An 11,919-nucleotide genomic window follows, 5' to 3' on the forward strand; every position below is an offset into this window, starting at 1 on the left:
GCAAGGGTTAACAATTTTAATTAAACAGGGGATTTACTCCTCGCAGGAAGATGAATGGTTAAACGCGGAAATACACAGTTCAAATGCAAAGGATTTGCAGAGATAATGAACATGGTAAATACAGTTCTTTTGTACACTTATTGTGTCAGAAGTTCCTCCAACTGTAGATGCTGCTTGAAAGTCAGTAACGCCATCAACAGCTGGCGCGCTGCTTGTCCAAGAAGGTAAGAGTGGTCAGTCTTCTGGCGACAGTGGTCGGTGTCCGGTACCTTCCACGAGGCCCCAAGTCCATAAGTGGCTGCGGCCAACGCAGGCAAGGCTGCAATACTGTCTTGGTCCTGGTCGAACGGTGTGGCAACGTCCAGCAATGTGGGCAGCAGCAAACAGTCCTGCACCCAGTCCTGGCTCTTAAACTTATGTGCAGCTCTCAGCTGAACAGGACTCCCGGCTCTCTCCTTACTGCGGCAGGCTCCGGCAACGTCCTGGCGTAAGATTGGCTGCGTTTCATCCTGGCCTGGCTGTGCACCTCGCGGAGCATGCTGTGCACGCACCTTGTCCCTCTCAGGTTTGGTGGGAAACTCCCCGACGCTGTGCACGCTTTCACTTTTTACTGTGCCCCCAGTTTCCAGGTCAGAGCACCGGTCCGGTCCTTTTTGCCTTCCCCCGGGAAACAAGGGACGCAGCCTTAATAGTTCGGGACACGGCTCTGCACAGGTACCCACAGCCCAGTCTTCCTCCTTACAGAGGGAAGAAGGAGTCTGGAGGAGATAGAGGGATATGATAGAGGACAGAGGGTTAGGGAGGAGGTGAAAGGAGATAGCAAAGGTGTCTAGAGAAGGAAAGAGATGTCTTGATAAGGTCAGAGAGATCTGGAAGGGATAGAAGGGCTCTGAGAAGATGACTGAGGGCTCTGGAAGAGGAATGATGAGAATTCATGGGTGGAGGAAATTTGAAAAAAAATAAGATATTTTAATGACCTTTCTATCAAACATATCATAAAAGTCAAATCATTGACTTACCAGCTGATGACTGTAAGGATTCCAGTGCTGAATATCAATGTGCCAACAATGAATTAATCAGAGATGGTGGGTGGCTCGACGTGGCAGTCACTCACCACTGATTGTATTGGTGCTTTTTCATGAATCAAGAATGGGGTATTGTCAAAACTTACTGTCATGACCTTTCAGTTAGGCATAGTATAAAAATCAATGAATGAGGGTCTCTCAATCTATAAATCACATCGGTTATGGTGATGACAAAAAATGGAGTAGCACTGAAATAAATGAGAATTATGACAATTTTTGAGTGGTGAACAAATGAGTAGGTCTTTTCTTGGGAAATGACTTGCATAGGATTTCTGAGTTGTAATAAGGCCCAATCAGCCCCAGCTTACATGGAGTTTTACAAATTTAATTCATTTATATTTCAGTGGATGGTGGGCGTACATGGTGGTCACCATTCACCAATTCTACTGTTTCATAATCCTGTAGAGGGGGTGAAACTTCGCAAAAGTTGCAAAAGTTGGATCATGAAGGGAAAAGTCAGAAATAATTAGACCAAAAATGGACCAGCACCAAGGTTGATGGGAACCACGTAAGATTTCAAATACGTAGATTCAGTATGTTAAAGAAATGTTACCCCTGATGAAGAACGCAAGAACATTGTTGACGACCATCAGAGGCCAACCAACAGCTACCTGGTGACCATGCATATTGCTTCTAATCTGTGCTGGACCATTTTTGAGACCATTTGTGGTCCATCTGGTCTGTCTTATTTTTTTTAGCTATGAATAACATTCATCTAAGATAATAACTAAACTGAGTCTGGGGAAATGTGAGCAAGTTAATCTAAAATAACCTCATCACTAATGAAAAAATAAGCAGTAACAAATCTACTGACAATAATTAGGCCTCTGAGAATCTGTTTTCAACATATATATATGATTAAAGTAACTGTTTGAAAACAAAATGCTCTATCTAACACATGTGAGGTAAGATATTTCACCTTGTATGCGTAATTTTATACAAAAGTACAAGGTGGTCAACCAGGGTCAGCTCCAGATGCATATGGGGTCTTGGGCAGCAGAACCACAGTCTACTGTATCCTCAACTTCACAAAGGATTCATGCTTACCAGGACTCCAATGGGACTCCCATGTTGGTGTGGTTGTTCTGGTGCTGACACCAGTCCTGAAAGCAACCATTGGGTGAGTCCAATACTAAAGTAGGAAATGGGGCCATCATAGTTTCCTTTAGCAGCAAGTCTGTCCAGGACATAAGAGACTCAAGATTATTTTAATGTAATAAATCTACTAGCATTCTTCTTAGACTAAACCAATGAAGGTAAAGGTCTTTGTCGACTATACCTTAGGTGGAAATGCTCTTTGGTCTTTGGACTAGACTTTCTTGTATGGTACATGCTCTTCTGATGGGTGATACATGTACCCACACAGAACATAATGTAGAGAATATATACTGTATATGGGACATCTATTGATAATCCAAGAATCTGTATCTAGGTTTGAAGTGAAAGAGCTAGTTCAAGATGTCATCAAGTCATAAACGTCAACAAGTAGATCATTTTTGCATATTATGGTGTATTTCACAGTATACACCAACCCATAGGTGACCAGCTCAGTATTTTAGAGAATGGCTGAGCCGATGGGGTTGTTCACGTAAATCCTTCTCCATACACCACAAAACATTTCTGAGTTGATTAGATGTAAGTAAATTCCAGACACTCACGCAATTATGATTCAAGCTAAATTGTGATTTATTCCATGACATCACTATACAGAATCTCATGCAACAATACAGTAGCATTGACTTCAAGACAGTGGACCTTCCTGAGGTCCTAATTATGAAGATCCAAGGTGTGATCAGAATGTTAATACGAGCATTCTAGAACACTAAGACACTCAATCTGATGACGTTGGATAATTTGGTTATGTGGCATATGAAACGGGCCAAAGTGCGTTTCACTCTCGTAAAGTCTTGGAATAAATTGGAATTCTGATTTAAGCATAGTTTCATGAGTGCTGGTAGTTTGCTTCCAGTGAATCGTTGAGGGCAGAGACTTGATGCATGAGCACCATGGTGGTGGAGTGCCATCTGGAGTATTACACATGGCTGAATTGTATAGAAACATAATATGACTTTATTTTACGTTTTTGGGACGCAACTGTACCTCCATATGCCTCAAGTTCCGCATGGGTAAATACCTCTATTGAAAACTTCATAATGTGGAACCAATTGAAGGAACCATAAAGAGACATAAACAATAACTATAATCCACATGCCATATACAGATTCTCCCATGTGCATGACAACTGATCTAAAGTATGATAAATATGATATTTATATATAAATTCTGATACCTTTCGTCAGTGTAAGGCTGCTCAGCAACAGGGCCGAATCTTTTCTAATAAAGCACATACTATAAACAGCTGTATCAGAGCTGACATTGCCAATGAATGAGGATCTACTTCTATTGTACATGATGATAACTATTTGACATTTCCCTCGATGCTAACCCAGTGCTAATTTAAGGTTTGTGGATGGCTCTGGGAAAAAATATAGTTTTGGGCTACTATATATCATCTATAGGAGAGGTGGCCACAATGCTTGGGGCCCTAGCCACTGAGGTCTCCAGGAATTAAGTTCCACTCAAGCCAATGACTCCCTTGGACTTCAAAAAAGAGGGAACATGCATGCTTCTCTAAGAGAAGTAAAAATAGATAGGCTGCAGAGGGCCCTCCAAGCTCTCCAATGGGGTGAAGGACCATGAACAATGAATACTTTGAATCCTATCTGTAATCTCTCCTTTAGTAATCCAGCTGTTCACAGATAATATTGTAGTCTCCAGTGTATTCTTCTGCTCTAGTCACTTTCTGTCTTCTGGTCTCCAGGGAATGGACAGGAAGAATCAATCACTGGTCACAGAATTTCTTCTGTTGGGATTTGGAAATCTCCACAACTTCAGAATTGTCATTTTCATCTTCTTTTTGAACATCCACATCATGGCTTTGACTGCCAACTCCCTGGTTATTGCCTTGGTTGGGATTACCCAGAGCCTCCACTCGCCCATGTACTTTTTTCTCAGCCAGTTATCCCTGTGTGAGATCCTGTTTACCAGCAACATAGTGCCCAATATGTTGTGGTTGATCCTGGTGGGAGAAGGACGTCTACCAGTGTCCAGGTGTTTATCTCAGATTTACTTCTTGAGCGTTCTAACCGTGGCCCAGTGCTTGTTGCTGGCGGCCATGTCCTTTGATCGACATATGGCCATCTGCAGACCATTACACTACGCCACCATTATGACCCTCACTCATCAGCTGCAGATGGTCACCTCCTGCTGGTTCTTGGGTTTCACAATGTCCTTCTTTATATACATTTTCTTAAAGAAATTAGAATTTTGTAACCATAACATCATCAACCACTTCTACTGTGATATCGCTCCACTTCTACGACTGTCCTGCTCCAGTACGTCTTCTGTAGAGCTGGCCACCACTATGGTGGCATTTCCTGTCCTTTTGTCACCATTCACGTTTATTGTGGTCACCTACGTGTCAATCATTCAGGCGATCCTCAAGATTCCCTCCAGCACTGGAAGACATAAAGCCTTCTCCACCTGCAGCTCCCACCTGATCATTGTCTGTATGTACTATGGGACGTTGTCATCCATTTATATCTTTCCACCAAAAGATAATTCCATAAATCTGAACAAAGGTTTGTCAGTTCTTTACACTCTGGTGACTCCCTTGTTTAACCCTTTAATCTACAGCTTAAGAAACCAGGACATCAGAGGCGCCATTTTAAAATACGTGCATACCTTGAAGCTGTTCAAAAAGTCAAAATAGAGAACATCTCCTCAATCTTAATTTCTAATGATCATCATCGACAAGGTCCCTTCAGAAAGAAAAGCCTCCTCTCCACTTTGTTATTGTGTGCTTATATACCGATCAGCTATAGCATTAAAATCACTGACGTCGAACGTGATAACACTAATTTTGAAGTGACAATTATGGCCATGTCAGGGGTGAAATGTATTAGGCATCAAGTGACCAGTTGGTTCTTAAGGTACATGGATTAAAGCAGAAAAACTAGACAAGCATAAAGATGTGAATGATTGTGACAAGGAAAAAATTGTGCTGCTAGATGACTAGTAGACTAAGTAATCTTCAGCATGTCAGGTTTTGTGGTGTGTTCTTGCCTATGGTAGGACTAATGGGGTGTTCCAGGTATACAACAGTAAATTTAGAGTGTCCTAGTATCTAGCAGGTCTTGTTAGGTGCTCCTCACATACAGCAGGTCTTTTGGGGTGTGCCTGGCATACGGCAGGTCTTGTTTGGTGTTCGTTGCATGTTGCGGGCCCTAGCATACAACAGATCTTGTGGGGTGTTGTTATTATGCAGCAACTCTTGTTGGGTGTTCCCGACATACAGCATTTCTTGTGGGCTGTTCCTGGTATACGGCAGGTCTTGTGGGGTTTTTTTTCATGACAGGTTTTGTGGGGTGTTATCGGTATACGTCATTTCTTTTGGGGAGTTCCAGGTATACGACAGATCTTGTGGGGTGTTGTTAGTATGCAGCAGCTCTTGTTGGGTGTTCCCGACATACAGCATTTCTTGTGGGCTGTTCCTGGTATACGGCAGGTCTTGTGGGGTTTTTTTTCATGACAGGTTTTGTGGGGTGTTACCGGTATATGGCATGTTTTGTGCGTTGTTCCCTTTATGTGGCAGGTCTTGTGGGGTGATCCCGGAATGCAGTAGATCTCGTAAGGTAATCTCAGTATTTGACAGGTCTTGGAAGGTGTTTGAGGTACACGGCAGGTCTTGTGGGGTGTTATCGGTATACGTCATTTCTTTTGGGGAGTTCCGGGTATACGACAGGTCTTCAAATCAATCAATCAATCAATCAAATTTATTATTGCCAAGTACATATTACATATATACAAGGAATTCTTTGTGGCAAAGAGGCAACATAATATATAACAACAGATACAACAAGTAACATCTAACAAGACAGATACAGTATATAGTCTACACATGACGATTTAATTGTTGAACAGAGAGTGGATAGAAGCTGTTCATATGGCGGTTGGTGCTGCATTTGGGGACTCTGAAGCGACGTCCTGAAGGGAGTAGTTGGAATGAGGAGTGTCCCGGGTGAGAGGGATCGGATGAAATTTTCAATGCGTGGGATCGAATACTCTTATCATAAAGATCCTGGATTTTAGGCAGGGGGGAGCCTATAATTCTCTCTGCTGTTCTGAAAGTCCTTTGTAAGCGGAGTTTGTCATGCGCAGTGGCTCCCCCATACCAGACTATCAGAGAGGAACAAATCACAGATCTGATGACAGCATTAAAGAATAAGATCAGCAGATTCTTAGACAAACCATATCTTTTCAGCTGACGCAGGAAGAACATCCTCTGTTGTGCTTTTCTTATAACAGCATCCACGTTTTTCCCCCATTTAAGCGTGGATGCTGTCTTGGGCGTTGTTCATTGTATACTGCAGGTCTATGTTGTGTTTCCAAAGCACATGCTTGTTCATGGTATACGGCAGGTCCTGTGAAATGTTCATGGTACTTGACAAGTCTTGTAGGGTGTTCCTGGTGTATAGCAGGTCTTGTGAAATGTTCATGGTATATAGCAGGTGTTGTTCACAGAATACGGCATGTCTTGTGGGGTATATTGGTATATGATTGTCAGGTCTTGAGGGTTGATTCCATCATATGGCATGTCTTGTAGGGTGCTACATGTACACGGTATATAGAAAATATTGTAGGATCTTTCTGTATATGGCAGAATTTGGGAATGTCTCATAGGGAGACCCATTGCACAATATTAAGAACCTAACAAAGTGTTTTAAGGAAGGACAACTTCTGAATCTGTGACAATGTAATGGGTATTCAAGTTTCAATAATGGGCTGGAGAGTGGAGACTATTCCCTCTGGACCGATCCCACTAATGAATGAATTTACCCCAAATTACTGATAAACGTTAGAAGGGTGTCAGGACACAAATGTCTGGCTGTGAGTGGTTCATTGGCCTGGGCAAAAGAATGCACTATGGTGAAAAGACAGGCTGGAGGAGGCACCGTGATGGGGCAAAATCCTGCTGGGAAACCTTGTGTCCTGGCATCATGTGGATGTGACAAGTAGCACATATGGAAAACATTATGCAGACCCTGTACCCCTTCCATCATCTGTGGGATGTGCTGGAAAAACGTCTGTTCAATGGAGGCGGCCATGAGAAACTTACAGGACATAAAGTATCTCCTGCTGTCTTAATATTAGATGCCACAGAACGTCTTTAGGGGTCTAGCGTAATCCAGGCCCAAGCGGCCAGAGGAAATTAGTCAGACTGTGCCTTATGACTGATTGGTGTATACAGATTTGCATAGTACATTCATGATGATCAGTGATTGGTGGAAAAACATTACTAAATTAAATACTACGTATGCTTTCCTGAAAATGGTTCCTAAAAGATCTGGTGCGGGTATCGAAGATTCTTGTGGTTTACATAGTGGCTTCTCGAATACCCACAACAATCCTTCCCTACCTGGTCACTCTAGATGGCCCTTTTGGCATCAGGACAGTCAAAGCAAAGTCCTCACTCCCTCACCAAAGGCCCTCGTGCCTCTAGTGGCACATTCCAGAAATAAAGGACAGTAACACCTGGTTCTTGACTCTTCTTGTCTAGATGCTGAAGCTCTTTATGAATAAGACAAGTTGAATCTAGAAGTAACACTTGTCAGTATAGGTTCAGCAGCAAATGCAAAAGTTTGTGTAGATGTGCAAGTAAAAACTTACATATACATTGGATCAAAGTTGGTAAAATTTGACTTGCACCCTATAGGCGTCAGGAGGTGACAGAGGTGGCGAAACAGGACAGAAGGGACTGAGGAGAGACAGAAGATTCTGCAGTTTGGCAGAGTAGTTTGGAGGTGGTCAGAAGTGTCTAAAGGGGACTTTAATGTTGGAAAGGGACAAGGATGCCTCGAGGGGACAAAGGAGTGTGGATAAGGAGATGTAAGACTTTAAAGAAGGACAGACGTGTCTGAGGGAGACATGACATCAAAGGCCCATATACACATGTGCTCAAAATTGTTGGTACCCCTCATTTAATGACAGAAAAACCCACAATGCTGACAGAAATAACTTGAATCTGACAAAAGTAATAATAAATCAAAAATCTATGAAAATGAACAAACGAAAGTCAGACATTGCTTTTCAGCCTTGCTTCCACAATTTTTTTTTTAAATAAAACTCATGAAATAGGCCTGGACAGAAATGATGGTGCCCCTGAAAATAATGTGATAAAAGGGACATGTTAAATCGCGGTGTGTCCACTAATTAGCATCACAGGTGTCTACAATCTTGGAATCAGTGAGTGTGCCTATATAGAGGCTACAGATACTCACTATGCGGTATAGTGACATGTGTATATCACACTCAACATGGACCAGAGGAAGCGAAGGAAAGAGTTGTCTCAGGAAATTAGAAAGAAAATTATAGACAAACATGTTAAAGGTAAAAGTTATAAGACCATCTCCAAGTAGCGTGATGTTCCTGTGACTACAGTAAAAAATAAATAAACTGGAGCAGTGGGCATCAACTAACAGAATGGTTTTTATCAAGGAAAAATGCAAAGTACTACATCTGGGCAATAAAAATGAAAAAAGCATATACAGAATGGGAGCAATAGGGCTAAGCAACAGCACATGTGAAAAAGACTTGGGTATACTAATAGATCACAGACTGAATATGAGTCAACAGTGTGATGCAGCAGCAAAAAAGGCAAATGCAATTCTAGGATCTATTAACAGAAGCATACAGTCTAGATCACGTGAAGTCATTATTGCCCTCTACTCCTCTTTGGTCAGACTTCATCTGGAATACTGTGTCCAGTTCTGTGCACCACATTTTAAAAAAGACATCAACAAACTGGAGCAAGTTCAGAGAAGAGCGACCAGAATGGTGACCAGTCTGAAAACCATTTACTATGAGGAACGGTTACAGGATTTGTGAATGTTTAGCTTGCAAAAAAGACTGATAGGAGATTTAATAGCTGTCTACAAATATCTCAAGGGCTGTCACATTCTAGAAGGATCATCTTTATTCTCATTTGCACAAGAAAAGACTAGAAGCAATGGGATGAAACAGAATGGGAGGAGACACAGATTAGAGATTAGAAAAAACTTTTTGACAGTGAGGGTGATGAAATGAGTAGAGCAGGCTGCCACGAGCGGTGGTGAGCTCTCCTTCAATGGAAGTCTTCAAACAGAGGCTGGACAGACATCAGTCTGGGATGATTTAGTGAATCCTGCTTTGAGCAAGGGGTTGGACCAGATGACCCAGGAGATCCCTTCCAACTCTAACATTCTATGACAGTTGCACATATTTTTCAGAAATTTAAGCTCCTTGGGATTGTAGCCAACCTCCATGGACATGGCCGCAGGAGGACAATTGGTGACAAGTCAAAGAGATGTGTTGTGAACTATCTCGATTTGACTTCTGAGAGGGGGCTCCCTCTGGTGGTTACTGTGGATAATGGAGGTGGCCGAAGTCTGCCACCTGATGACGATGATTGGAAATCAAGGGTTACTAACTGGAGTATTTAAGTGAGCAGGCTTCCTTCAGTGGCTGCTGGTGATTAGTTTTCTTCCTGTGCATTCTGAGGTCTGCTGTCTCCTGAATGATCCTGCATTTTTCAGTTAAGTTGTTCATTTGTTATCTTTCTCCTCTGCATTTCATCCTCAGACCAATGGGCAGACTGAGGGAATAAACCAGACTTTGGAATCCTATTTGAGATGTTTCATATCTGCTGATCAAGATGACTGGGTCTCATTTTTGCCCTTGGCCGAATTCACGCTAAACACTAGGGCTAGTTCTGCGACTTTGATGTCTCCTTTTTTCTGCAACTTTGGGTTTCATCCTCAATTTTCTTCGGGGCAGGTGGAAGCTTTGGCCTGCCCAAGTGTGGATTCTGTGGTAGAGATTGCAGCAGATTTGGGACCAAGTAGTGGATAAGTTGTCCCACTCTCAGGAAAAGGCCCAACGGTTTTCCAACCGGCACAGGACCATTGGTCCCTGGTTTAAAGTGGGTGATATGGTTTGGTTGTCCTCAAAAAATATTTCTATGAAGGTTGCGTCTCCAAAATTCAAGTCAAGGTTCATTGGACCTTATTAGATTTTGGTAATCCTTAACCCCGTTTCTTTTCGTCTGGCTCTTCCATTTACGTTTAAGATTCATAACGTTTTTCATAAATCTTTGTTGAAAAGGTTTGTGGAGCCAGTAGTTCCCATGGCGGCGCCCCCTGACCCTGTATTGGTTAAGGGCAATTTGGAGTATGAGGTAGAGAAGATATTGGATTCTCGTCTGGCTAGACGGCGAGACTCCAGTACTTGGTCAAGTGGAAAGGTTATGCCCAGGAGGTTAATTCTTGGGTCTCTGCTTCTGACATTCATGCCGAGAGATCGGTTTGTGCTTTTCACCGGGCCCATCCTGATCGACCTGGTTGTGTGGATGAGGGTTCGGTGACCGACCTCAAGGGGGGTACTATTGTGAACTATCTCGATTTGACTTCTGAGTCGGGGCTCCCTCTGGTGGTTACTGTGGGTAGTGGAGGTGGCCGAAGTCTGCCACCTGACGACGATGATTGGAAATCAGGGGTTACTGACTGGAGTATTTAAGTGAGCAGGCTTCCTTCAGTGGCTGCTGGTGATTAGTTTTCTTCCTGTGCATTCTGAGGTCTGCTATCTCCTGCCTGATCCTGCATTTTTCAGTTAAGTTGTTCATTTGCTAATCCTTTGCATCTGATCTGGTTTTGCCTCTTTCTGCTTTGCTGTGAGGGTTCAGCGTTCTCCCTGCTGGGGCAGTGCTGGACCCCGCTCCATATGTTACAGCTTGTGTCAGTTTGTTCTGTCCCCTGTTATATTAGTCTCTTTTGCTTTGCTGCCAGTTCGTACCAGAATGCTGATATAGTGGGGGAGAGGTCGTGAGACCTCAGTGTTTTTTTGTACATCAGACGTGTTGGATTTTTAGGGGTTTTGCGTGATTGCAGACAGTGTCTTTCCTTTCCTATCCTATCTAGTCAGTTTGGGCCCCATCATTTGCTCAGTTTATTTTCTGCCTGCGTTTGTGTCTCATCTTGTCTCACCAACAATATATGTTTGGGGGCTATCTATTCCTTTGGGGGTTCTACTTCGGGGCAGTTTAGATTTCTCTTTTCTTGCTTTAGGCTTAGTTAGCTCTCCGGCTGTGCCGAGGTGTCTAGGGCATCGTAGGTACGCCCCACGGCTACTACTAGTTGTGTTCTTAGGATCAGGGGTCTGCAATCCGCTAAGTTACCAACCTTTCTGGTTTTCTGGTGGCCTAGCCTATTCTTGCCATCCTCCTCGGTGACCAGTTCATAACAGAGATGGATAATATGAACGGTAACAAAACAACCCAGAAAAACTTCTAAGCAGATTAAAGGTGAACTTCGAGCTCAAGGAACATCAGTGTCAGATCGCACCATCCGTCGTTGTATGAGCCAAAGTGGACTTCATGGGAGACGACCAAGGAGGACACCATTATTGAAAAAAATCATAAAAAAGCCAGACTGGAATTTGCCAAACTACATGTTGACAAGCCACAAAGTTTCTAGGAGAATGTTCTATGGACAGATGAGACAAAAATGGAATGTTTTGCAAGGCATATTAGCTCTATGTTCACAAACGGAAAAATGAAGCATATCAAGTAAGGAGCACTGTCCCTACTGTGAAACATGGAGGAGACGCTGTTATGTTCTGGGGCTGCTTTGCTGCATCTAGCACAGGGTGTCTAGAATCTGTGCAGGGTACAACAAAATCTCAAGACTATCAAGGGAATCTAGAGAGAAATGTGCTGCCCAGTGTCAGAAAGCTTGATCTC

General features: G+C 42.9%; 1 protein-coding gene across 1 annotated transcript; it reads left to right on the plus strand.

Moving 5' to 3' along the window:
- The first annotated feature begins 3,909 nt into the window (after positions 1-3,909).
- Positions 3,910-4,857, plus strand: LOC141049978 (olfactory receptor 6P1-like). Its single transcript, XM_073546817.1, has one exon. It carries the CDS (start codon positions 3,910-3,912, stop codon positions 4,855-4,857), a length of 948 nt encoding a protein of 315 aa, XP_073402918.1.
- The last annotated feature ends 7,062 nt before the right edge of the window (positions 4,858-11,919 follow it).

The sequence above is a fragment of the Dendrobates tinctorius genome, unplaced genomic scaffold (assembly GCF_039654945.1).
Source record: "Dendrobates tinctorius isolate UK_male_01 unplaced genomic scaffold, ASM3965494v1 ptg000151l, whole genome shotgun sequence".
NCBI lineage: Eukaryota > Metazoa > Chordata > Amphibia > Anura > Dendrobatidae > Dendrobates > Dendrobates tinctorius.